The sequence below is a fragment of the Simochromis diagramma genome, unplaced genomic scaffold (assembly GCF_900408965.1).
Source record: "Simochromis diagramma unplaced genomic scaffold, fSimDia1.1 OVJJ01000596.1, whole genome shotgun sequence".
Classification (NCBI taxonomy): Eukaryota; Metazoa; Chordata; class Actinopteri; order Cichliformes; family Cichlidae; genus Simochromis; species Simochromis diagramma.
The window spans coordinates 19,312,394-19,339,737 of record NW_024387245.1 but is presented as its reverse complement, the minus strand read 5'-3'; the positions used below and the strand labels follow the sequence as shown (position 1 = coordinate 19,339,737).

The 27,344-nt window shown below is 38.5% G+C and overlaps 1 protein-coding gene across 14 annotated transcripts in view; it reads right to left on the bottom strand.

Moving 5' to 3' along the window:
- Positions 1 to 27,344, bottom strand: part of vav2 (vav 2 guanine nucleotide exchange factor) — a 202,265-nt gene that overhangs the window by 816 nt on the left and 174,105 nt on the right. For 2 of the 14 annotated variants that reach the window (XM_040000307.1, XM_040000310.1), the window contains 21 exons: positions 21,906 to 22,005; positions 19,757 to 19,852; positions 15,924 to 15,992; positions 15,703 to 15,789; positions 15,012 to 15,100; positions 14,784 to 14,916; positions 14,383 to 14,397; positions 13,977 to 14,086; positions 13,727 to 13,828; positions 12,202 to 12,290; positions 11,545 to 11,558; positions 11,373 to 11,391; positions 9,573 to 9,700; positions 7,841 to 7,912; positions 7,645 to 7,700; positions 7,248 to 7,364; positions 6,603 to 6,690; positions 6,343 to 6,466; positions 5,557 to 5,598; positions 2,539 to 2,628; positions 1,918 to 2,072 (listed from right to left, as the gene is read on the bottom strand). In XM_040000307.1, the coding sequence (XP_039856241.1) occupies positions 1,918 to 2,072; positions 2,539 to 2,628; positions 5,557 to 5,598; positions 6,343 to 6,466; positions 6,603 to 6,690; positions 7,248 to 7,364; positions 7,645 to 7,700; positions 7,841 to 7,912; positions 9,573 to 9,700; positions 11,373 to 11,391; positions 11,545 to 11,558; positions 12,202 to 12,290; positions 13,727 to 13,828; positions 13,977 to 14,086; positions 14,383 to 14,397; positions 14,784 to 14,916; positions 15,012 to 15,100; positions 15,703 to 15,789; positions 15,924 to 15,992; positions 19,757 to 19,852; positions 21,906 to 22,005 (1,795 nt within the window). The remainder of the gene's footprint in view (positions 1 to 1,917; positions 2,073 to 2,538; positions 2,629 to 5,556; positions 5,599 to 6,342; positions 6,467 to 6,602; positions 6,691 to 7,247; positions 7,365 to 7,644; positions 7,701 to 7,840; positions 7,913 to 9,572; positions 9,701 to 11,372; positions 11,392 to 11,544; positions 11,559 to 12,201; positions 12,291 to 13,726; positions 13,829 to 13,976; positions 14,087 to 14,382; positions 14,398 to 14,783; positions 14,917 to 15,011; positions 15,101 to 15,702; positions 15,790 to 15,923; positions 15,993 to 19,756; positions 19,853 to 21,905; positions 22,006 to 27,344) is intronic. The other 12 variants (XM_040000312.1, XM_040000313.1, XM_040000308.1 and 9 more) reach the window with 11 other exon arrangements.

Sequence of the window (27,344 nt, the reverse complement as noted above, 5' to 3'; positions counted from 1 at the left end):
AACAGAGATAATAGAAACACAAAGGTTGTATTTACAGCAACACAAAGACATCCATTAATACCTGTTGAGGTCTGTATCTGGGTATGTTTTGTCAAAAGAAAATCTCATCCTGAGTCTCTTAATTTTCCTGAATTGGACTGGGTGTTAAAATGCTGAAATGAGGTAGTTGAAAGTAGCAGATGTCTTAATTTAAAAAGAGAAGCAATAACATTTTATGTGCTCAAGTTAAGTCGTGATTCAATTAGTAGCATGTGCACTGTCCATAAACACAGATCAGCACCATGCATATTGGCTGAATTAATCGCTGTGATGCCTGTGGTGCTCCACATGAATGTTAGGGTTGGCGTGATATGTGAAGATTTCAAAATAGTCATTTTTAATTCAACAGCAGGGGAATGAAAATATATTTGCAGGGACCACCGCATCCCATGTGCACACGTGGAATAAAACAATTCATATTTTGCCGTATTTTAGTTTGAAACCAGACAGAACCAGCTAGCCAGGAAGCTACATTAAAACAAAAAAGCTAATAGAAACCTTTCAGCTGTAAAATGAACAAGTGCTAGTAAATGATCAAAGTACAGAACCCATAATATGTAATGGGTCTTTGTGGAGAAACCACCAACCAAATGATAATCTACTTAGCATAGGCTCTGGGAGAGCTCCTTATCTTTGCTGGACACAGAATGGAGACTTCTGCAACACTGCGTTCTTCACCTTATAAGAAGCTACACAAAGTCATGTCTACACGGAACTGGGAAGTCAAGCTTTTCTTGGGTTTAACACAGCAAAGGAAGGACAATGAATACTCATCAGTTGCACTAGGTTATTCACCTAGGTCAAATCTTATTCTTATAAATATCAAGAATGTAAAAACAGACGTAAAAAGCCATTAAACAGCAGCTCTGATGTCGTCACTAATAGCCACTACATTCAGCAAATCATCCAGTTACGGTGGGTATTTCTTCATAATGTAGAAATAAATAGCATCTAATTTTGTGAGCTTGATGTCTTTCTCATACACAGCAGCAATCAAGACACTTCAGCTCACTTCATGAAAACTTAGAGGCTTTGTCAGACTAGATTTGCAACCAGCTAAAGTAGTTGACCTGGTTTTCATAGTATATGATACACAAATTTCAATGCATTTGCTGTACACACTGCATTAGCAAATACTTTTTTTTTTGCTGAGTTCTACCAGGTGTAGATGTGCTTTTTTTTTTTTAAAGTCTGCACGTTTCAGCTTTCATCAACTGAATACAGATTACCTTTTTTACCACTTCTGTTCCATCAAGGTCATACATCACAGAGAGACCAATCCAAAGAAACTGCGTGTGCAGGCAGATGGTTTCATAGGAGAAAGTTAAAAGCGTATTTCCATCAATCCACACGAGGGAATGAAAGTAAGGTGGGGAAAACACAGATAAAAATCAAAACTAGACTCTATGGCATTTTTACACCAGGCTGTACAGCAGACTGTGGTAAGGTTTAGCTTTACAACCGCTCAAGTTGTGTAGATCCTCTGGCTCCACAGCACAACTCTAAATTTACAGCCTAATAGGGAACGTTCCTAAAATAAAATGCTGACATCACATTCCCTTTTACCGCCATCCTATTAAACTGGCACATTTCCCAGCAGCTAGTTTTTGTCTTTCAACCACATCTTTTTGTTTTGTTTTTCCTTTTCCCCCCGATATCACTGGTTAAATTGTCAAATGTATCAATGCACTTTTGGGGACATGCTTTCCCCGAATTTCTCTTTTGCAGATCTCTAACTTAATAAAGCTAACTGGATACATTTTTGATCAAACTCAAAATATTACAACATTAAGGTATTTAAATCCAGTGGTGGCTTTTATGCCTTGGGTCTGATCAATTTCCCATCCACAAATAAACACTTTACTCATAGTTACTTACTCTTCCATTGGCTTCTCCTTTCCACCAGCCCTGGTCTCCACCGATCTTGCTGTAGATTTTGACAATGTCGCCTTCTCGCAGTGACAGCTCTCTCATGTCTCGCGCTGCAAAGTTATACCTGGCCACTGCTGTGCTGACCACTCGAGGTGTAAACACTGAAAATTGATAACAATAGGAGTTGAGCCATAGTTAATTAACTCAATGGCACACCGCTGAATTCGTAACAAGAGTTATTATTTACTGGTATTGATGAATATTCATGTTTATGTATGAGGGTGACGGTTGTAAGACGAGGTCACACTGAACATAATGGTAATAATTAGTTGTGAAGAATGTACAGAGGCGAGATGGTCAGTTTCCAGCGTGACACGCTGTTGCCACAAAATGACAAATGAGCAGGACAACTTGTTTCATCACTGGAGAGGAAATTGGTTTTCTTTTCTTGATTTAATGAGGAAATGTCATCCTGAGAAGAACTACAGTGTTCTTGTTAATGAAAAGAGTGCCACAGAGAAGAAGTAATGAGGTCGAGGTACATAGGCTTATTATGTAATTACAAGAGATGCGGCGCGAGAACACAACAGAGGCAGCGGGGGAAAGGAAAGGATAAGTAGATAGTACCTGACCAAAAGGGGGCTTGGCTCTGAGAGGAGGAGAAGTTGAGGCCCTGTGGACTGAGGAAGGAGAAGTTGTAGGATGCACAGGTGGCTGCTGAGAGGAGGAGAGAGAGAGAGCGAGACAAGGGAGGAAGTAAAGCTGGAAAATGTTTGAGGTGAACACATGCAGAGGCGAAGCCAAAGAAGCAGAAAGATAAAAAGATTTTGCGTTGAAGCTTTGTGTGCCTGTGCGTTCGGTTCTCATTATATTTAATCTTAACCATGTAGGTGTTGCAATTTGACTGCTTTAAGAGTGTGAATTTATTTACAAAGTCTCAAACAGGAGCAGCGTAGGAACTCTGTTGTTTTTTAGAAAGAGTCTGTTCTGTTCCTATTAGTGACATTATTATTCAGTATTACACCAACCTGCAGAATACATTTTGGTGTTATGTTTATTTAACTGTACAATTTACATTATATTATATTAAGAAAAACATATAATGTCACTAATAGGCATTACGATGACAGCCCAACTGAAGGTTGGATTAACAAGACAACTGATCAAATGCTGCTTTCCATTTTTATGCAGATGGCACTGTTATCTATTATTTACAGTAGTGAAAGCCTTTAAATAGCTGCAGTCTGCGTTTCATGTTGTTCCCATTTAACTCAACTTAAATGGAGGAAAATCCAAGGTCATTCTATTTTCAAATAAAGAGAAAGATAAAAGCTGCTAAAAGGGCTGAAAGTGAAATTATCACAAGATATTAGTATTTAGTATTATGCATTGAATTTTTTTATTTAAAAAGGAGACAGAGAGCTAAAACTTACATTAAGATTCTTTATTTTTTCCCTCCAGGCAATAAATACGCTGCTCTTTATGAATGCAATCAAGAAACACCTAAAGAAGCTGGACACTATACCGATGTTCCTCGTGTTTTACTACCATTTTATGTTAAACTACCATCCAATTGGTTGTTGTTTTTTTCTTTTTTTAAATATAAAGACATAGTTTTACAGCCTCTAATTTCTAATGTTTTAAAGACAGAGGTGTTGATTATGCTGCTCTTTTTTCTGGAATAACCACTTTTAAAGGATTGAAAAATTAGTACTCTTGTTCACTGTGATATCTCTTGGAGATGCACTGAAATTTATTTGAAATTGGACCTTTTTTGTTCTTGATGTATAATTGCACATGATCTTGATTTTGTGCTTACTCACTTGCACTTTGTGTCACTTGTGTGTATAAAATCTCTGCAGCTCTCCATGCCAGGTCACACTTTATTTGATTTTATTTTTTCTCAAACTTATTTTTCTCGAATAGATATTTACCTGAAGGTCTACAAAAAGCTAATAATACAGACTGTGACAAAGCTCAAATAATCTCAAACAGCTTTTTTGGCATTGAGATCACTCAAATGGCCTGCACAGCCACCAGATCCGTCACAGCCACCAGATCCGTCACAGCCACCAGATCAGTCACCCTTTGGGATATTCTGGGACAGGAAATTCCCATTGTGAATATGCATTTGAGAAATCTGGAGCAACTTTGAACCAAAAAGGAGGGGCCAACCTGGAACTATGTAGCAAAGGAGTTAGCACTGGCCACCTAGCAAAGTGGCCACTAAATCTATAGAAAACTGACTGTCTTCCTCTTATCTCTGTACACACGTGTAAAATCCCACACCACCTTTTACAAATCCTTTTCCTGGACTTGGAACAGAATTCCTTTTTTGTGGAATATTAGACAAAGGGAACTAAAATTGTTACAACTTGTTGAAAGGATCAAGAAAACAGTAGTAGTAGTAAAAGGTGACATCTTATGAAGCTCCACTGAAATTCACATGAAGCCTGAGCTTTTTGTTCTTAATATGTCATTACGTACGATATGGATGTCGTGGGGCCTGTGTGTCACGTGTGGTTAATGTAGGGTCCTATTATTACAGGGCCTTTACGTTACAAAGCCCCTTAAGGGGGGCTGTTGTCATGATTTGGCACTACAGAAATAAAACTGAAGTAGTTGTGCTATTTATTTTATATAAAATAAATAGGGCAGCTATATAATATAATATATATTTTCCAGCTGCTTCAATTGTTGTTGATTTGACTTATCAGAAAATGTCTGTGTGAACTCAGCCCTCTCAACCATAATAGAGTTTTCCAGATCGAAAAGTAAAAGTACGTGCTTGGAAACAGTCAAGGATAAAACTGAGAGGAAAACCACTATTAGCAAAAACTCCAGTTGTCTCCATCCGTGTACAACTTCAGCCAAAACAGGAGGAGAAATGATTTCACTATACTGGCCAGTTGGGTCTTTGTGAAGAGCGAACAAAGTGAGGCCAGTGTAGGACAGAAGCTAGCGCAAAGACACAGCCAGTATTCATATAGTGTAATGGCCACGAAGGGCAGCCAATTCAGTCATTCCAAAGGCTGGAGTTAGCTGACTTTCTCTTTGTCACTCTCTTTATCATTTCACACTGCTGCCCTCCTACTCTGCCCAGCTGCCCCTCTGGCCTCCATCTTTTTTTTTTGTCTGTATGAGTCATGAGAGTCACTGGCCTTGGGAAAAACAGAGGACAGGGGAAGACAAAGAGAGTGGGAGGAAGTGTGTCTCATTTATTTTACCCCCTTCTTACAGTATCCACAGCCACGGTGTCATCAAATTGAATTTGTACTGGACCAGCGTATTTTGGTAACAGAGTGAAAAAGGTATTTTCATAATCGTGCATTGAAGCAGGAAGACATTATTTAACATGCAGTGCTTCTTCAGTCTCCATGCAAAAACACTGACACTAGCATTTGAAGATGTCTGTGCATGTCTCGTTAGAGCTTTGGGTGGTTCCACTCAACTTCCAGTGGGCATTACCCAAAGCTCATTAATGGAAATGAGGTCTGTAACATGAGTCAAGTGGTAGAAAAGTTAAAGCCACAAGTCATAGTGTATTTAAGAGTCAAGTCCAAAGCCAACCACATGTGATTTTATATGGGAGAGACATGGCACTAAAAAGAATCCTGAATAGAAATATCTGAATAAATCTTGTACCTACTACTCCCTCCAAAGGGCCAACCGTCTGCTTTATAATAGCTGAAACAGAACAGACAGAAGTGATTCCAAAATCTATACAAGTTTTTTTTTCTTGGCTTACTGCATCCATAATGTAAATTAGTCTCGTATTTGTTCAAATGCCCTTGCGGGATCAACCAGATATGTTGATTCTGTTGGCACACTGGATTGAAGTGGAATTTAACTCTTGAAGGTGCTGTATAAAACTTTATAAAACTTAAATATCATGAGGCAAAGTCACCTTTTTTTATTAGATTTTTCTGGTTATTTATGCAGCTTTTTATTAACGTTGCGGCCGTCTCCTTATTCATTTAGAGAGGGGCTTAGTGTTAGCCTGAATAAACTCCCAGGTGCTGTTACGAAGATGCCTGCCAAGGAGTGAAACTTGCTTCGAAAAGAATGATGGATATTTTATCTGAAGATGTTCTCAAAACGTAGCTTCATCAGAACCACACTGATAAGCATCGTGGTCACTTAATCTATACTATGAATCCACATATTAAGTTACTTGGATTAAGTTATCATTAACATGGAAGGACAAACATTAGGGTCTCTTTCACAACTGATAAACATCAAACCTTGCTCTGCCAAAACGCTTACTGACTATCATTTATCAGCTGGCTGTACTTAGCTGTTCATTGCTCAAGGATCTAATATGATTTTCTGGTACTAACAGATTGTGTTGTTTGGCTGCTATGCGGTATCAGAATGGCTGCAGAAGTGGAAAGTAAAGTATTGGAACAGAGAAAAATTCAAAAGGTTTACCTGGTGAGCGTGTGTTGGCCCGCGTAAGCGAGCGTTCTCTCGACTTGTAGGGGTATCTCAGTGTGGTATCTAACAACTTGAAGCTTTCTTTCAGTGAATGAGACTGATAGTACTCCACAAGCTCCTGTAAAGTAACAGGATACAAAAAGGTGAACTTTTCTGCTTTCACATTGACAACAAGCTCCTATGGGTGTTTCTGTGTTGGCAGTTCAATATATGACCTTTTTTCTTTTTTTTTTAAACAGTTTAATATGACTTACCAACAGACTTTCAAACTTCTTTGCCTCGGTGATGTGTATCCAGCTGTCTTTTTCAATGACTTTGATGTGCTTTACTTCATCGTTGAATCTGTAAAGAGAAATCACCAGGAACAGATGTTGTTTTCCACTGTTATCGATTTTCTTTATCCATATCTCACATATTACTGTTGAGCCTGTATTCTCCTGTGCCCTTAACTTAATGTGTTCTGCTGCTCCACACATTTCTTTTTCAGTATATCTGATTGAATAAGATGGAAATTAAGTATTTTTTCTTAAAGTTAAGACTTCTTAACAGATTTGTTTACTTAATTATATTGAGCCTGGTCCCCACAGTCACTCATCACCTGAGTTAGACACAAATGTGTAAATGTGCATTCCCTTTCTCAACCCATCATTATATGAGAACTCCAGTAAAGAACTCATGGATTTTTTTTCCTCTTGAGAATGCATCGTCTCATTGAAAAGGCACAAAAAAGGAAGGATTAACAAAAAAAAAAAGCAATTACTGAGTAGTAATTAGCTGGAGCTAAAAGATGCACAGAAAAAGCTGACTAGGGCTCCCTGTGAGAATATTTATTCCCCATGAGATATGGATAAAAACCTTCCCTTGACATTTTCCTCTCCTGTAAGATCTGAAATACTCACTTGATGCTGATGGCGAACCTCTCCGCCTCAGCTGTCCTCTCTCTGATAAGGTAGGTCCCACTGCAGTGGGATTTTAAAAGGTTGTCTGCCTGCTGCCGCTCCATGTTTCCTGCAAACCTACAGAAAAAACAAAACAAAACAAAAAAAACCAGTGACCTCTAAATTTAAAGTTGTTTCATCAAAAGACACTCTAAAAGCTTTAAAAACACTTAACTTCAATCACCCATGTAGTAATTAATCTTTTGGTTAGGGTCAGCTTGCTTTCAATTGAACCACTGCTTTGAGATAACGGTGTAGTTTAACATTAACAGATCTGCACTAATTACAGGATATTGACCTTGGGCTAATGGTACCTTATAGTGCACAGGCCCATTAAATGCACAGTTATGGGTCTTACCAAGGATATCCATAGTAGTCTGCATCCCTTGAGGACGACCGGCATGACTGGAAGGGCTGTCGCACATAACAGACACCGTTCATTAAAGAACACAGCACAGGACTAACTGACATGCACATGCATAAACTCGTCCACTCTCAAATCATACACGCTGTAATCAGTCACAACCCACTTTACAGGTGTATGGGTGCATTACCTTTGGGTCCAAACAAGGCTTTACATAGGAACTGGGGAAAAAGCCGCTCTTTTGTGTCTGTATCAGCTTTCCCTGTAAGACAAACACAGGGTAACTTTATTTCTAGATGTGAAACAAAACTGTGCTTACTTCAGGCAAAGAAATACTTTAGAACATCTGTGGAAAAAAGGGAAAATGGGTAATATATAGTTTAGTGTAGATACAGAAAATTTGGAAATCCTAAGGCACACTGAAAAATTTGTAGGGTTTATAGAGGAAAAACTAAAACTGAGAACTACATTTCCTCCTTGCAAGTAATCATTGTTAAGTACGACTATATTAATAAACAAATATCTGAAGCAGAGATTCTTTAGTTTAATGTGTATAATGTGAAACAGTGTTACGTTGGTGCCTCCTAGTGGTGCCAGTTTATCTGCACTGGATTCGTTTTGTCAAAATTTAAAGTAAGACATTTCTGAAAGACGATGTATTCACTTGGAGCTAAATAAATAGTACACGCTATGCATCATATTTTTGGTGCTAGATGTTGTATGTACAAACTTTCCCCATCAAAGTCAGACAGAGGATGAAATGACTCCATCTTATGCCTGCAGCAATCGATTTTAAACTCTGCACATCCGCTGACATCACACTGAGAGATTAAACTGCCATGCTGTAGAGGGATAGCCTACTGTTATAGCTAAGATCAATTAATGTCATCAGAAAGTTGCCCAGAGTCACTTCAGGAAAAGCCAGCCTGATATTAGAGTCGGTGATTCAGCAGGAATGCCAACAGTTCCTGGAGCAAACAGTGTCACAGTTCCTATCATCCAGACTAATTCACTGCAGAGGATCCTCCAGGTCTGCACGTACACCTCTTCTAATGTTCAGCTAAAAGTGATTTATTTCCATTGGTGAAGGTGCAAAGAAGTCTTTAACTTCCTCTAAGATTTTAGAACAATTTTAGGCAAGCGTGGCTCAGTTTATCATTCAAACACTCTTTAAAGTATCCTGTGGTATTTTAGTGAGACGCACAAGCCAAAGCGCTATTAATTTAAACTGACAAGGTGACAAGGGGACTCTGTTTACAAGATGTGCGCTGGAATATGATGATGATTTGCAACAAGAAAAAATCTTTTTTTTGTAGCACGGGGGGAAAGAAAGCACTTAGGGATTTGCCTACTCCACAGCAATTTGAATTAAAGGCATTTTGGGGTATGTTACTGTACTTGTTCACCACCAGAGGGATAAGATTGATAGTGCTTTCTGCAGCCTGGTTAGAAAACATGAAAAAAAATGACGGAAATGGCTCCAAAGGCAACAAAACGCTCTGTAATTAACACATATATCGTGTTTGTTCAATCAATACAAAAAAACAGTGTGTGTAAAAACTAATATACAGTTTTACAGGAGGTTGTGTGCTTAGACTTTAGCTTTGCTGATTATAAGACTCCACCAAAGTCATTGCAATTGTCCAATAAAACAAGGTTTTTGTCCAGATCTAATAATAGCGATCCTATATGCTAACTATTTCAATCTGGAAGTGCCGGTATTTGAACAGAGACAGAACCTTGACTCATGTTCTACACTTTCTATCTCACAGGTAAAAAAAAAAATTGAATTTAATATGAGAATCACTGATTCATTTCAAATCCACTATGTGAGGTGCTGTGCCAACATCAGCTGTCTGCGTAACAAGCTGCGTGTGTCAAAGTGAGGGATGGTTTGATTTAAAAATGATTGACTACTCTACCTCCCACCATGTGATATCCGGGTCTCCCTTCAGAAGCTCGATAAAATCTCCTGTTTGGAAACAGAGAGGTGTCTTCCCCGGAGGCACCGGTGTGCCATGGTAGTTCTTCACTGCCACCATCTTAGGACCTGCAATAACAGTCAGTGTCCAGTACATTACCGCTTCCAGCTTCTCACTAATAAAAAAGTCCACTGACATTGAGAAAACAAAAGCTGTAGAAGAGTTGTGAAAGAAACGATCAGATTCTGCAAGTGTATCTCTACTGTACTTCTGCATACTCTACTAATGCATTTATATTGTGAAAAGGTTACTTTTTTGTAATATAATAGAGAAAGGTAAACTTTTACATATTATATTTTCATTAGCTGGATTGGAGTATTGATGCTTATTGACAGACTTATTGGCATATTTAATTTTGGGTTTGCATTAGTTACTATTCAAACTATATAAATAATGTGTATCTCTCGTTCTACTTCAGTACATGCAACAACAGTCACAGGCAAGACTCCTAGCTTGACAGTTGTCCAAATGATAGTCGACTCCCTCCACGAGGACGTAACACCACACAAGGTCATTGCAAAAAAGCCTGGCTGTTCAGTGCTGTATCAAAGCATATCAATGAAAAGATGAACCGGCCGGGAAGAGTGCCTTCACAAGAGTGTCAAGTCCACTCAAGAAGAGCTTCACAACAAGTGGACCGAGGCTGGAGTCCGAGCATCAAAAGCCACCACACGTAGACCTCTTCAGGATCAAAGCTACAACTGTTAAATTCCTAAAATCATGCCACTCCTGAAACAATGGAAAACATCAGATGCATCTTACAAGTACCTGGTTTAAAGAGAAAAAGAAGTGGACTGTTGCTCAGTGGTCCGGGTTTTCTTTTGATTTCAATTAGAATCAAGGTTCTAGAGTTTGGGTGAAGGATGGAGAGGCACACAATCAAAAGTGTTTGTGGAAACCTCATGCTAGAATTCAATCTTTGATTATTTAGGGTGCCATGCCATCTGCTGGTGTTGATGGTTGCTGCTCTACTCTGTACTATCACGTAAAAATTCAATGTAACCACCTACTAGAGCGCTTCAGGTTTCCACCTGACAAAAAGTATGGAGCATATTTCCTTTTTCACCAGGAACTAGGAACTCCCACCACGCCAAAGCTAGTATTTATTGGTTTGCTGACTGTGATAATGCTGGGTTTGACTACCCAGGCAACTGACGTGACCTGAAACCCCACAGAGAATCTCATCTTCCTCAATCAACAAACTGAGGAAGATGAGACACCTGAAGCCTACTATTAAAGGAATCTGGGCTTCCCTAACAGCTAAGCAGTGACACAACCTGATCACCACCAGACTACGCCAGACTGATGTAGCAATTCATGGTAAAAAAGCCCCAACCAAGTGCTACCTTAACAGAAATTGTTCATTTCTGTATTATACGTAGTTTTTTGATTGATCACAAATAATTTAATAATTTCAGATGCTGGAATTCGGATAATTTCTTAAAGCCACAAAAAAAAAAAATCAGTATTAAACTATAATCTAGCTCGAAATAGTTCACTTGTGATGTGAACATGTGATGATACAGAATACATTAAAGTTGACCTTTTTGAATCCAATTATAGGAAAACAAAATAAAACCTTTTCACAATATTCAATTTTTTTTAGGATTAGTATAGGGTTAGTATTGTTGCTGCAATGGCGCTATCCACTAGATGGCAATAGAGAGCCGTGCTATTTAAGCGCAGCTACAGCCAAAACAAAGTTGACAGCTGACAGAATATTCAAATGTTAGCTCTTACCAGGTGATAATCCAGGCTCCTACACAACAGAGACAAATATCTGATTATTGATATTGTTAATAAGTAAGCAAAAAACATCACCTTTTATCATTTTGTGGTAATTATTTAACAAAGAAAGATGGTGACAATTAGAGAAAGCTGTTGTATATTGAGTGAAAAAGAAACTACTCACCAAGTCAAGAGGATCTGAAAAGAGGAAATATTGAAGATTGTCAAAGAAGATTCACAAGAAAATATTTCACCAAGTGGATCCATCAGCACTTGACATCAGCATGCCAACATGTACAGCAAAGCTTCATGCAGACCATTTTTTAAGCTGACTAACAGCAATGTAGTATGAGTGGTTTCCTGTGAGTGTTAAACAGCAGATAAAACTGAAAGCATCAAACTATATTGTTACAGTCCTGCTCTGTGGTCCTTATTATACACACACTAACTTATTTTAAGAATTTATTTGATTAATTATGACCTTCGACTATCAAAGAACTTGATTGGTTCATACTGAACCTCACTCAGCAGTTATTAAATTGGCTCAAATTTGAGAAAATAGGCCACAATGATTTTCTGAATTCATGTTGAGTAAATTTGTTGTCAGATACTGCTGCTAAATCCACTGACACAATAAAAAAGCCTGCCTCCCTTTTACTGCTGCATAAAGAGGCCTACAAGCAGGACAGGGGTCATCAAATTACAGCAGTCATCCTTATTGCCCTGCATGTCCGTGACATATGACACACAGTTTTTATTTATCTATTTTTATCATTTGCTCACTACTTGACCCTCACAAAGTCATCTGAATAACATCTTCTATTAAAGAGGAAATACCTACTTATTTTACAAATGGTGATCACTTCTAGACACTCTTTGTGAGCTCCTGTTCCACAGCGAGAGCAGTAGTAGCCTTGATAGAAGATGCCCCTTGAGGACAGGCACACACACACACAAAGAGAAACATGCACTTTAGTAATGCAAACAGGAAGTGGCTGAGACACAAATTAACCTCCTGTAAGAACAACACACAAGGGGACCTGCTGCTTGTTCCTATAATTGTTCCAACTGCGAATCCACATCCTCCATCATTCCCGTTCTGTAATTCTTTAAAAATCACCAAATCAACTGGCTCAGTTTAAACCGTGTACTCCTGAAGTTTATTTGTTACGGGTACTGTAACACTGCACGCATCGCACGCTGCCAAGTTGAATAGTAAGTGCCATAAATCACGATGGGATCCGCTGGGACTGCAGCAGTAATTAGCATCTAGCAGGAAGAGAGAACGCTGGTCCCTGCTGCCATCGGCTCTGTGAATTTAGGTCAGCAAAGCCATGCAATTTGTGGGTCAATACACAGAGTGGGGTTTAGCCGGCTGACTCTAATAGAGGTGAAAGTGGTGATTCAGTGACACGGGCTATCCCACTGCAGACGAGCAGCATTCTCACATGAGAGAAGGTGTACTCAGGAACACTGTGGGTGGTGCGGGGCCGGGAAATGTTTAAAAATAACATCGGTCAGCCGCAGTCACACTTACTAGAATATTTTCCAAAGAATGCTTTCACACTAATGATGGGTTATGCGAGCCAAAAACATATTCCCTCTGTGATTTAAGTCTGTTTGTTTGTTCACTACCAAATGCTACTTAAATTATTTATTTTTATATTTGTACTGCTGTAGTGTATACTCCACTCCAAGGGTATTTTTTTTCTCCTCTGTTTGTGGTGTACAGAGTCAAAATTACAAAAATTGTGTTGTTGTCCAAATACTTATCTAACTTTTGTGTGCTTTTATGAAAAAGTGAAGCCAACGTGGGAGTAGTTGCAAAAGGTCTCCTGGCAGCAGTGCTTCTTTGCTAAAAAGACCATCAGCTCCCTGGTTTTGTGTTCTCAGTAAACACTTCCCTGATCATTTTATTGGGCTCAGTTGCTATTTTCATGACACTCTGAATAAAACATTAAGTCTATTTTGTAAATTATAAGTCAGGGAATCGGAGAGGAGGATTATCCAGGATGCTCGTTGGTTAACAAACTGTCAATCACAAGTGATTAGCCACAGAATGTCCTCTGTTTCTGCTCATCTGCTGACACATGTGGTTTCAAAACACCAAGATGGTGACAGTGAAAATATTCAGTTTGAACTTCTTTTTTTGTGCATCATAATTTATTAATAATTCTACCGTTGCATATTTTGGACATACAGTGTCTCTGCTTCATAAAGTTTGTCTGGATAAGTAACACATAAAAATGCTGTTGCTACCAAATGCTGACATAACAGTCACTAGAGAGTCACCGAATAAGGATGTATTCGGTGTGCATTATTAACGGCACTAGAGATACCAGCGCTGGGGTTGTCAGGGTCATTACCTCAAGAGCATCTTGCAGGCTCGACAGTTGGTATTCTTATCAAATGTGTGCATTTCAAAGTTGTGCTGATTAGCTGTGGCTCTCTCTGGCTTGATGTTGGACCTAGATAAGTAAATAATATGGAATTAAATAAACCAGTTAAACTGAGGATACCTAGGATTCTTTATTTTTTCCCATGCTACTGAAAAATAACATGGCAAAGACAATTAGTCTCACATAAAATACATTTTATCCAACTAGTCATACTCACATGGCCATATCAAATTGCTCCATCCACTTCCTCTTTGTTTCCTCAGTTTTGCAAAAGAACTGGAAGCCCTGCTTCCCTTGCAGATGGATCAGGTAGAAACCATAAGACCACTGGTGAGAAAAAGTGAGTGTTGAACAGATGGCAGAAAAAGGTTTGTGGATGGCAGAGAGAGATAAGAAAGAGGCATGTGATATCAGCAGTTCCAACAAATATATGGTCAAATCAAGTCAGACCTAAAAGATCATCAACATGCTTTAGCAATTAATTGGATAAGAAGCTGGTCACAGACTCAGACTGTGCATATGCAATCAAGGTATTACATCCCAAAAATCACCACAGCCAAAACAAAAACAAAAAAAAGCCGCTATGAGAAGATGTGTTAAATAAGGGGATCATTTGAGCTTACCATTTTTCCACAGGACTGGTAAGCATGCAAAAAGAAAGACACCAGAGAAAGACCCAGTTACACATGCAAACATGTACGCACACATGCAGATCCAAAAACAAAAAAGCCATGTTAGACCGGATGCCCAGTGCACTGCAGTACGTTTTCATGAATCCTAAATGATCTTCATTGCATTTACATGATTTTACAAGCACGAATGAACACAATGCACGTTTGACACAACAGTGTATTACCCCATCTGAAATCACATCAGAAATGACCATCAACAAGCTCCTTCAGCTCAAGGGCAAAATTTGTAATGATTACACATGCCGCTTCATCGCCTACACCGGCCGGGCCACCTTTACAAAGATCTCACTGACGAAATTGGTCTGTCTCATTTCAAACCGAGATGTTCTTACCTTTTTCATGTCTCTGTTGTTCGTCGGGTCATCCGACATTTTATGATTTTGCAGCTCAATAATCTCTTTGAGCTCATAGCTATAGCCTTTCCTCTTGCAGACAATGACCACTTTATCAAAGAGGAATATATACCTGAAGACAATCATACATTTTTATTGAATATTGGCAGCGATAAAATGTTGCTAAAGGTTATTATAGTTTAGTTTTACTACAGAACTTGGACTCACCGGTCCTGTTTTGTTCGGTTCATAGAGGAGCACACCTTCAGTTCTCCATCTATCTTTGGCCTCCCGTACTCCTCCAGCTTCACCTGCTGCTTAGGTTGCAAAAAACAAACAAACAAACAAACATAAAAAGCAGCCTACTAAACCAATGGATTCTGCAATTTTTAATAAATCATTTTGCTAGACTTTTAATTTCAGAGAGAATTAATATCCACGATAAACGATGATTTTGCTCTACACTTACATCTCCATCCTCCCCTTTTTTCCAAAGTCATACACAGTGGCTACATGTATAAATTATTCAGAGCACTTTTACTGTACGTATTACTGTATATGTGGCACATGTACAAACCAAAGCTGAATACTGACTTGGCATATCAGCAAGGAACAACAAAAGAAGTTGTGATAGAGAGATAGAGAAACGAGAAAAAAGGTTGGTGCTACACAAAATATTAAAGTGAGCAGTTTGCAGTTTACATAAATGAGTTATTAAGGGAATTATCATGGCTGAGGATCATGGAAGCACTTTGAAAGATAGAGGTGTTCTGAGGAGAGACTAATCATTCTGTCGAACTTCAAAAACACCTGTTGATAACATGCCAGTGTGTTGGCATGTATATATTAAAGAACAACCTTTAAAATGTTCTTAGCTGCTCAAAAGATAACAAGTGCAAGGAAAGTGTGGAGTACTTACAAGATTTTCTATTGAACTTTGGAATTCGCTGATTTTTTTCAGTGTCTCATTGTCTCTCTTGACTTCATTGATGTACATGGCCAGGTCCTGGAAGAGCCAGACATTCTTTCAGGCATCTGCTATTTCAAGCTGTATTTACAACACTTGAGCAACACAGTGGCTGTATGTAATTATGTAGCTTTAGCTAAGAGGGTGATTCTGCAAGATTTTTAAACACACACCTGCATAGCCTCCAGAGCCTCCTTCAGTTGTTGTCTCTCGGGTCGGTCAGTTGAGTGACTCAAAAGTTCCTACGGAGAGATTATTTTGTTAGAAAAATGTTCTTGTACTTTGAGAAACTGCAAAAACCAAACTCCAATGGTGTGTCTGTTTGTCTTGGCAAAATTTGACAACTGCACACTGCAGATCTGAAATCATTAACAACACATTAAAAAGTACACTTTAAAACTTGAGTGCAAGCAGAGAGAGCAACCAGCCAAGTTCAGCTTGTTTTTTGCTTTACTAGCCCCTCCCCCTCCCCCAGCCCCAGATTTCTGTTTTGTTTTGTTTTTAATGCAAAGAACTAACATAATAATGTACACAATTAGACTGCATTGCAATTTTGTTTTAGAGCTGCTTTCGAGCTGTGTACAATACAATCTTATGACTGGTTCAGATTTTGAATTCTGCGAGATTATTATCAAAAAAAAAAAATCAAAACTAAGCCTGAGGCAGTAAAGTTTCTGCCAAATGCATTTTTCTGCATCTAACATCAACAATTTTAACTTGCCTTTCTGGCCAGTATTACTCCAGTTTAACAAGTTACTTTGTTTCTTTGGTGTCTTTAAGTTAATCAAATGTGAAAGGTAAATATGCAAGTTTTCTTGCTTGCACTTAGGGGTAAAGATTTGCCTGTGGTTTGGTAGGCTGATCAGCATATATGCTGGTTTGCTTGATAAAGTAGAGATTGGTCAAAGTTATGTTGTAAAACAACCTGCTACTCATAAAGGGGTTTACTGTTCAGGTGCTAGGAAATAACACCGTATTTAATAGTGACCTCCACATTAATGCCAGCAGAGCTTGATGACCTCTGCACACTAATCATTCGATCATGTATTGCTAACTGTTTGTGTAATTTTTTCCCAAAAGTTTACTGAATTTTAAACAAAAATGTGATGACATGAAGACTGCAGCGACACTTAAAGTATTAGGAAGCAACTTTATTAGGTGACCAACTGGTACTGGCTGATTGGTTAATTGGGTAAGCCACAGCCCAAACAGGTTCTGGACTGAATCACTACAGATTAATCGTTTTGAGTAATTCAATCTCAAAATTACACAGAAAAATGCAAATAAGTTAATATAAAAATAAAGTAAGTACAGGAACTTTTTAGACAAAAACACAAATATGAGTATGGCAATCTGTGCAATACCAGTTGGAGAAGGGAAACCCAGAAAGATTCAGCGTTTATTAATGGCATGGCAACTTGCCTTTACAGCAGCCCCTGTTACTGCTCCATAACCCAGTGTGAAACAAGGCAGTCAGTTAGTTTTCATATTTAAAAAACAAAAAAACGTTTCTGTTTATTTCATTAAGCACTACAGTGATGTTTTCATGGTAGATTTCACTGCTGGCAGGTACCAGCATGGAGTTAAAAAGAAGTAAACCATCTCTGTTTGAGGTTAGCAGTATGAAGAGACATTAGCAGCAACATTAGCTGCTAGCTGCATAACCAACAATAATTTCCAAACTATCAGCAACTGCTAGGATTGCTTAATGTGCATGTGAGGTTGTGGGAAAATAAAAGAATAAAACACTGTAAGCATAAGGTGGAAAAACAAGTCCGGATGTAAATTAGGAAACAACCATAGTACTTCATTTAACCCATACTAACATACCCATAACATAACCATGGATCATCCGTCTGATATTTTGAAGCTTATGCTATTACACGGACGAGATCCCCTGTTTTTAGGTCTTCCAATTTCAAACTAATAATGAGCTTCAATATACGGGGCATTTCCCTCACTGGCTTTTCATGCCTACTTCAAATATTATCAGCAAGTGCTTGACAAACAAAACCAAGAAAAAAGTGCTTTCAGCTGGGCTCCACCTGTAACTTGTATTATCTAAGTAACCTTCTGCTCCTTTAAAGAAAGAGGTGCATTACATTTGCAAAAGAAAAACAGTTGTACTGCAAAACATATACAGCAAAATGTATAGCACAAGATCATGATTTAAGTTTTCTGAGAATTGTTGAATTTGCTCTATGAAGTTCAACTATCATAAAAGAATGAAGAAAAGAGCCATGCACAGTATCATCAAATAGGGTTCACACTCTTGAGATGATATCTATATAACAACAACTGTAGATGTACCCTTCAGCAGGACTGAACACGCACATACCCAAACCAAAACAAGCCTTGTCAGTCTGACATGCCCTGAGGCCTCAGTGTGCAGCAGTGTTTTACTGCAAAGCTGCAGGAAGCAGTGAAATGGGGTGTATTTAATCTGATTATTGCACGGTTGATTTGACCTCAATGGCTCAGTGCCACTCCTGCAGGGGTTCGATTCAAACTAATACAGATGCCACGGCGCTCTCTGTGTGGACCTACAATCACCTGCTGAAGGCACTCACCTCCGCCCCTGGCTATTACAAACCGTATCATAAACCCATATGCTCATCCATAATTGAGACGCAAAGTCAATTAATCATGGGTAATACTGTATTACAGTGGCTTTTGTATTTTCTTTTTTTAAATTAAATATAAATAAACACAAGGAGACAGGTGACAGGTGAATTGTTGGCTTATGGTCAGACATTGTGATTTTGCTTATAAGCAGAAAAGGGGAAAAAAGAAGCAAGAACGATTAAGCCTATGATTTCTTGCTGCAAGATTAGGTTAAAAATGTTTTTTAACCCAATTATTATTTAGTCATGAAAATTGTAGTCGACTACAATTATTTTAGCACCAGATCAATTGTTGCTAATGATTTCAAACAATTTAATGACATATATATAGATATATAAATATAAATATATGATTAAAAGAAATAAGAGTGCAAATTTGTGTTTTGACAAGTTGCGACTAGCAATAGCACCTGACATTTTTGAATTAAAGGGCACAGAAAACTCAACATAAACAATTAGTGAATAATGTGCAAAGGCAGACACATCAATGAGGTGTATTAAGTTAAAGTCCACAAAGCAATATGTGTTGCCTCAGTGACACTTCAAATAACAGCTTTTTAAAAGGGCAGAAAAGAGTTTGTAAAACAGGTTAATGTGACGAGGGTACAAGTCTGGAAAATCATAACAACACTGACCAAATCCAGACAGCTGACATTGCCATTAAACACGGAATAAAAGAGAGAGGTGTTATGCATCATTTGAAATCAGAGCAGAGATGAACCATAGCCTCCCTGACGAAGTCTCAAGAAGAAAATCTTACAGTGAGGATCTGCTTTTCGGGATGGAAAGCTATTAACTTTCTGAAATATATACAGCACAAATCCTTGAACTCTGAGTGTCAAAAATGTCACATACAAAGTTCTTTGAAGTGGGTGCAGCATATACTGTATTTCAAGGATTTAGCAGCGTCTGAAGCACGCGCTGATGAGTGGTGATTTGACTTCGAGTTAGACTGTGATGCCAGATTTGGTCAAATCAAAAGAAACCTGCGTATTCCTTATTTAGCTTAGCTTAAGTGTAGAGTCAATTGCACCGAGAGTGAAAGAAACAACATGTTTACTGAAATCAGAAAACACCTTTTTCATGTCTCTGTTGTTCGTCAGGTCATCTGACATTTTATGATTTCTTATGGAAGAGACGCATCATTTCCCTGCAGAAGACGGGGTTTTTGCACCTCAAACTATATCTGAAAGTTAGCAACATACACTAGCTGTGCCACAGAGACATAGCAGCACAGATGTTTGAGATAAACTTTTGAAAGGTAAGAAGTTAAAAATAAAGCACGTGTGTATGATATCACACGGCTATTTAGCCAAAATCTTAATTACATTTGAATGAAACTGTGTAAACACATAAACAGGTTTTACAGATTTGGATTTTACCTTTAGTAGGAGGTGATACTTCAGCACCCTCTGCATGGGAACTACCAAAAGATCTTGGAGCTTGAACTTTCCTTCTTGCACTTTCATTGTACATTCCTGTGGAAGAGTGACACAAGCAGTGGCACAGTTATTACATGTTGCATAATACAGCATTGTAGATTTCCTACAAACAAGTATTCATTTGTTGTTTAAGAATACACTGTTGTGTTGCTGCTGTTGCTTCCACACATTCACAGGGCACTCCTTTAGCAATGAGGCCGGTTTATTCTTTCAGGGCACAAAAACTCTGGTTGTGCCAGCTATTTGTGACACAATTACGCAGCATACTGAGAGAGGACATCCTCTGACAAATGAGTGCATATCTCTAAATTCTCTCTCGGCTCCATAAGAAGCGCTCTTTTGTTAGTATTATCCTATAAGGTTCCCTCACAGTGGTGTCTGTGTACATCTTTGTTCACTCAGTTTCTTTAAGTGTGCAATATCAGCAAAGCTTATCCTGTTTTACAAACAGTACTTTTCTATACTGAGCCAATAACAGGCTGACTTAGCCTTTTACAAAGCTCCTTTATTTTGAATGGGGTATCTCAGTTACTACTACTCTGTGTAGCTATATGTATTGCCTTTTGTGCTCATCAGCTCTAGGGCCCACTTGTCCTCCCATTCTAACTGCAAATGTGCTTTAATCCCGCTCTATCCTGCATTCCTTTTCTAAGGATTTTCAGTCTGTATAACATCACAAAATCATAGCAACATACTGAGGGGGAGATCTTGTTGTATACATAGATTCTAAAAATGTCCCAGATTTACACAGTAAAGGTTCCTTTTCTCTTGTTTCATCTTTTCCTGTGCACAAGGAAATTTAACAATACAACCAAGATCCACCACAACCCCTGTTTGGTTAATATTCCGTTTTGTTCAGTATAACAAAATGTTCTGAATTTTTTAAGGCTCTAGGGGCAAATATGCAAATTACATCTGACTTCATTATAGGTTCTGCCTAACAAAGGCAAAGCTTGGCCCCACTGATGAATTTATTTAAGTCATTATTTAGTCATTGTCATTGTTTATTCAACAGTAAATTTTACTTTTGAGTTGCGCTTTGATTGAAACGGCCATATTCTAAAGCAGCTTATTTTGTTGGTACAACTCTTCAGAGCATGTACTGCAAGTCTGGATTGATATCAAATTTTAGATTTGAGTATACTTTCTAAAAGAAATACTGCATCACTTTGTCCTTTTTCTGTAGTTGGCACACAATGAATTTGGTAGTAATGCAATACACCGAAATATGTTTCTCTTCTCCTGTGGTGTTTGCACATGGTGCATGGGCAAAACACTAGCTACAATGCCATATCAAAACAGGTGGACAACTATCCAGCTGCTGTAATATAATAATGTATCTCCACACACTGGTGCCAGGAGTCAGCAGGAACATTTAACAATTTGTAAATATAATTTTGCTGGCTATCACACTCTGGAACCCGGTGAGCTTTTTTGACATGGTGCATTAACCTGTGGAAGCAGCCATTAGAAGACAGGCACATTGTGGTCATAAATGGAGGGACATGATCAGCAAAAATACTCAGGTAGGCTGTGTTTTTTTTTAATGACACTGAGTTGGTACTGTAAGGGGTCCAAAGTGTGCCAAGAAAATGTTCCCCACACCATTAGTCCACCACCACTAGCCTTAGCTGTTGGCACAAACAGGATAAATCTATGCCATCTTCTTTTTGAAGCGAAATTCTGATCCTGTCATTAAAGTGTCACAGCAGAAATCCAGACTCACCAGAGCGGCACATGGTGTGGTCATCTGATTTAAGGTTGGTCACATTTTGGATTCAGAGAAGATGTTGCATACCTTGGTTGTAACATGCTTTTTTCAGTTACTGTTGCCTTATTATCAGCTAGAAAACAATCTGGCCATGATCTCTGCCCTCTGGCATGAAGAAGGTATGTTCACCCTGACAAATGCTACTCACAGCATATTTTTACTTTTTTGTGTCATTGTCTGCAAACTTTGGAGATGGATGAGTGGTAAAATCCTAGCAGATCATCAGTTTTTAAAATACTCAGACCAGATAATTTGGTACAAATACAACTCCTTCTGAGTACGACATTCATTTTAAACGTGTGTAGAGATGAATGTTACCTCTACTTTAATCCTGACATCTTCCCGTGTGGCTATTAGCTCGTCCAGTTTCTTCTGGGCATTCTCCATGTGGCTGCAGTACTGACCATAGATCAGCAACCTGGGGATGTGAAAAACTAATTAATCCAGTTACTCTGTTACAACTCATCCTCATTAAGGAATCCACAGAAGAAATATGAGGGGACTGTATAAAAATGTTTACAGCTGATACTCTCGAAAGAAACAGTACAAGGACACAAACATTTACAAGTCCCAGAATAATCTTGAATACAACAAAAGCAACTTTTTGAAATGTTAGGCTTTCTTATTAAAGCTATTTTATTTTTAAGATCATGACTACATCCACTCACAAATGTCCCACTGTGGCCTTAGAAATGCTGGAGGTCCAAATAATAAAACATTAATGTTTTTAGGAGACAGTTGAGATTATAATTTGCATATTTTTGCTCGTCCTCGGTGAGGAAAAGAGCAAGTGGGTCCATAAACCTCCATGTGGTGTTTGCAGTCTAAAAATAAGAATTAATAACGACTAATAAGTCTTGTGTTAACATCTAAAATTACGAGATTTATAATATCTTTGTTAAAACACAGGTAAAAAATGTCTACAATTAGCTGTAAAGTAGAATCTTTTGGTAGTATATGGACCTTCAGGCAACGTATTCATTTTAAGATTATTAATACAATTTGGGAAGTCACGTTAAGAGTCATTTAACACTAACGGGTACAGATAAATGCATGTGTGAATAAATGTATTATAATTAGTGTATTATAATTAAAAATATATTCACATCCAAGGGAAATATTTGAAGGGGTGGCATGCTCTTGCCAATAAGCTATAATCATAGCGTACTAATGAAAGTCAGGGCTTTATATCAGTTGGTTTGCAGAGCTCCTCTTATCAGTGTGTGAGGGGAAAACAATCTTTTAATTTTGAGTAGTGAGGATATGAGAGCTGAGTTCATTAGATATTACAATGGGACACTGACATAGATCTACGGGTTCAGCTGGGAGGGAGTTCAAAGTCATCTTGCCTGGAGGATGCCACTGCACGTGGCAAACATTCTTTGCGCTTACTCAGTCAAAGTAGGGCACTGGCACAGGCTGGTATAGTGCAACCCACCCCCACCCCCCACAGCTTGGTAGAGTTGGCACATAGGCCTCTTAATCTGAATCTTAAGCGAGCGAGGCGGTGTAGAGAGCTGGCACCCTGAAGTCTAATCAAGCCTCTGATAGCTTTGAATAACAGGCACTAAAAACAGACCATCCAGGGAACTTTGGTAATGATGCAATCAGGAAACAAAACTGGTTATGCATAGTGACACATATTATGTATTTATTTTATATTTAACTTAAGGTTAACCATTTCTATTCATGTTTTTTAATCAATAAGGATACAAATCTTTGGACTGACAAGTCTGTTTAAATTGTCATTAATGGGTATTTCAAAAATTCTGCATGCAGTGTTCCCAAAACACAACTTTCAAATATTAGAGCAAAAGTCTCTTTTAAAATGATTAATTGCTCTCTTCCAGTGGTTCTAAAAAAAATTCATGGCTACAAAACTGTTTTTCAGTTATGCAACTTATGCTAGATGTGAAACACTGAACATCTTCACCTTAAAAGCAGCATTTCTGTCAAACCCTGCAGAGATCAACAAGAGGTGATCACTGGAGTTTTAACTGGAGCTCAGACAGAGGTTTGAATAAGGCCCCCTCCTGCAGGCTCCAGCTATGGTTAAGCCCAGGGCTAACAAGCCCCTGATTAAGATGTGATCCACACTGGGAGACAGCTCTCCTCAGCTCTGGCTCCTCTTTGACGACACAGTGATTGAGATTAATGGTGGCCTTGATCAATTTTAAGACTGTGCGATATAGTGAGGACATAGTGGTACGTGCCAGGTCACAAATCTTATAGTGAGCTATCAGCTCCTAATGGGACATGAAGGAGTTTGTAATAGCAGCATACGAAATGATGCGATTTAACTTCAGTATGGAAATTATAAGAAATGTTAAAAAACGTGGTGAAGATGAACAAAATGAAGAACAATGGCGACTCTTTAAGTTATGCAGCAAGCAAATGTGGTTACACTGTCCTAAAGGCTAGATCAGGGGTAGGCAACCTTTCTGATGGCGAGTGCCATTTAAAATTTCCTCAGAAGTCAGTGTGCCACATGATTGCATTAGCAATAAATTTAATAACGCTCTATATGAACAGTTACACACTATATAGAACCATTTTATAGAATGATATTTGTTTGCAGATGTTGGCAGCTATCAGCAAATAGTTATCAGCTATTTTGAAACAAAAAAAGACTTTTTATCCATAACAGCAAATGAATTGTACAACAGAAAATACAAATGCTATTTATGGTCTCCTCACAACATTGATAAGAAAAATAAACTGGGCCAATATGGCATGTCTGTTAATACAGAGACACACATGTTAATGTGAACTCTGGTCTCCGAGTGTCCAGCATTCAGACCTGAGGACACTCTTCATGTGAGAGAAAATCTGCTCACACAGATATGTAGAGCCAAATACTGTCAATAAGGCCTCTGCAATGTTCTGAAGACAGTTAAACTTGTCAGGTAGTGATGTCCAGCAGGTGAAAATGCAAACTCCATGAACACGCACAGCTGTGGATTCCAGCTGCTTCGATGTTGCATTAACTGGCATTAACCCAGCCAGTTAATGCGAGACAAACCCAGCTGCTCATTAAAGCTTTCTGGTTTGATCAGAAAATAAAACATTGGTCCATACAATGCATACAATGTCCATACATACTGAAAGTCCCAAAAATGCATTGTGTCTCGAGTCTATGGATGTATCCGTGTATTTCCGTGGTGCTGATGCTGTGCTGAGCGGAAAGCTCCTGAAGCTTTTGAAGTGTTGGAATGTGGAAAGCTAACAACGTCCCTCTCACCAGTAGGTGAGTTAGTAAGTAAGTTATTTTTAGCCAATTACAAGTTGAATCTGGTAGTTGGGGCTGTTAGCTAAGATACCATCAACTAATGTGTCTATGCGAGCTGATTTACAATGTGCTCCGCTGGCCCGGCCATTTATTTTTTACTCTCTCAGATTAATTCACTGCGTGTCGTGCCCAGGGCTGGACTGGGACAAAAAAAAACAAAAACAGCCCAGGCATTTTGACTGAAGACCGGCCCACCAGGTATTAAAGCCATAAAGCCTTTGAATGAAAACAAACGCTGTCTTGTTGGTATAAGTATGATTTCTATACATTTTACATAAGATAAAAACTTTGGTTGTAAGCTTCAGATAATTATTTGATAACAGCCAGACATTTTAAATGAGAATAAAGTATTTCTTTGTGCCCCCCTTTCCCTGTTAATGCCCTACCTGGGCCCCTGGCAAAACTTTGCTAGACCCGCCCCTGCACAGTTACCAGCTGTCAGCTACTTAGAAAAAGATCCTGGTGTTATTTGTCTCTCAGAAACAGTTCATAACTTCCCTTCAACTCATTCATGTCACCTAAAAGGTAAACCTGTTTCTCCATCACCTGTTCAGCTGAGGCACGTGTGCCTAGGGTTGCCGACCCCTGGGCTAGAGCTTGCTTCTTTTTCATTTTTCATTTTTCAAGCCATGGCCTTAACCCTCTCAAGGCAGGCGTTGCCGATTTGCAACAGTTAAAAACTAACAACCTGATTACCCCCACATACATATTTTATGAGTTTTTTTTACTCAGAAGTACCACTGCAGGACTTGGTTGTGCATTAGCAACAAAAAGTGTAATTTGAGCCTGAGAGGGTTAATAAACAAACTATTCAATGAACAAATTATGTTTCTCTCAGAACAATAACAAGAACTAAGTGAATGAAAGTGAATTAATGAAAGACTGATTTATTTTCTCGTGTGAGTCAATTTAACAGAAGGCCATCCTTCAGTGTGTGGAAGTCATTGAGACTATTTTAGCTACGAGCTTTTGCTTCTGCTGCACTTTTATTTTATCTAGGCCACCTGTCCATTGCCAAGTTGCTTGAGTTTAATCTCAGTGCACCTACTAGCCCTCCAAAATCCTAGCTTCACATCACGTTCATATTTCTAGGGTTGAGTGCTCTTTAGGGTAGTGTAGCGTTCTTTGGTACAAATGTAATTATACAAAGCTTTAATGAAGTTTATGGAACTCAAACAATTTTTAAAGCTTATTTTAACAGGTAACAAGGAACAGTGTCAAATGAGGTACAATATTTTTGCTATTTTACAATTACATTGCTATATTTCATCAGCCTGTTTGTGTTCAGTATCATGAAAAGGCAACCAGTTAAATTCTGTATGTATATAAAATAAAATATAGGGTGCTGTTATACAATAAATGAAAAAAAAATGTCTATATATATTTTTATGACCAAAATATCACCCCAACAATCACTAAATCTCACAAAAACTATATTTGGATACAACAAAAGTTGGATACTTTTAATATTTTTAATAGCAAGCTTTTTATCTAAACTGTGAGAGGCCAATTGAAAGTGTTGTCATCTTCTTAAACCGAGATCGTGAAACCAAACTGCTAGTGACACACAAGTACACTGAAGCATCCATGCAGTCTTCTCACCCAGCCAGCTCTAATTAGTCTGTGATGTGGTGATAAATATGCTCAATGCTTAACCACGGCTCTTAAGAAATTGCTGAAAACTAGTGACAATTCATTACTAACAGTTTACTAACAGTTTTCGACATTCAAGCACAAGAATTTGTGCTTGAATGTTTGCACACTGATGAATACTGTGTTGTGGTTGTTTGTTTTCCTTCTGTGCAGATTTGAGGAAAAACCCGATCACCTTCTTTTAGTTGCTCCCTTTAGGGGTTGCTACAGCATATTATCTGCCTTCATTTCACCCTAACCATAGAATCCTCTTCTGTCATACAAACCCTCTCCATGAATCTTCTATGCAGTTTTCCTCTTTTCCTCCTACCTGGCAGCTCCATATTCAACATCCTTTGCCCATTATCCCTCCACTGTACATGTCTAACCATCTCAGCTTTGTCTCTCTAACTTTGTCTCCTAACTGCTCAAACTGAGCTGTTCCTCTTATGTACTATTGATGAACTGCATGCTTCATTTGGCAAACATTTCATGGCTGGCTGCCCTGCCTGATGCTACCCTCCCCATTTAACTGGGCTTGTGAAGTACATAGGACTATGATTTTTTTTTTTTTTTGGGGGGGGGGGGGATGATATCAGATATAACATCAACAACTTTTATAAAGCTGATTACAGCGAGGGAAACAAGAAGAAGAAATCATCCCAGTGGTCAACCACAAAGTCTGCAGTGTGAATAGTTACCTTCCACTGAAAAATAACGATATTTCTATTCATTAAATGACCGTTTGGTAAGTTTCCCTCTGTGCCATTAGCATACCTGCAGGATGCAGCAGCCCACGCAAGGAAAAGGAAAAAGGTAGATAAATAAACAGGAGT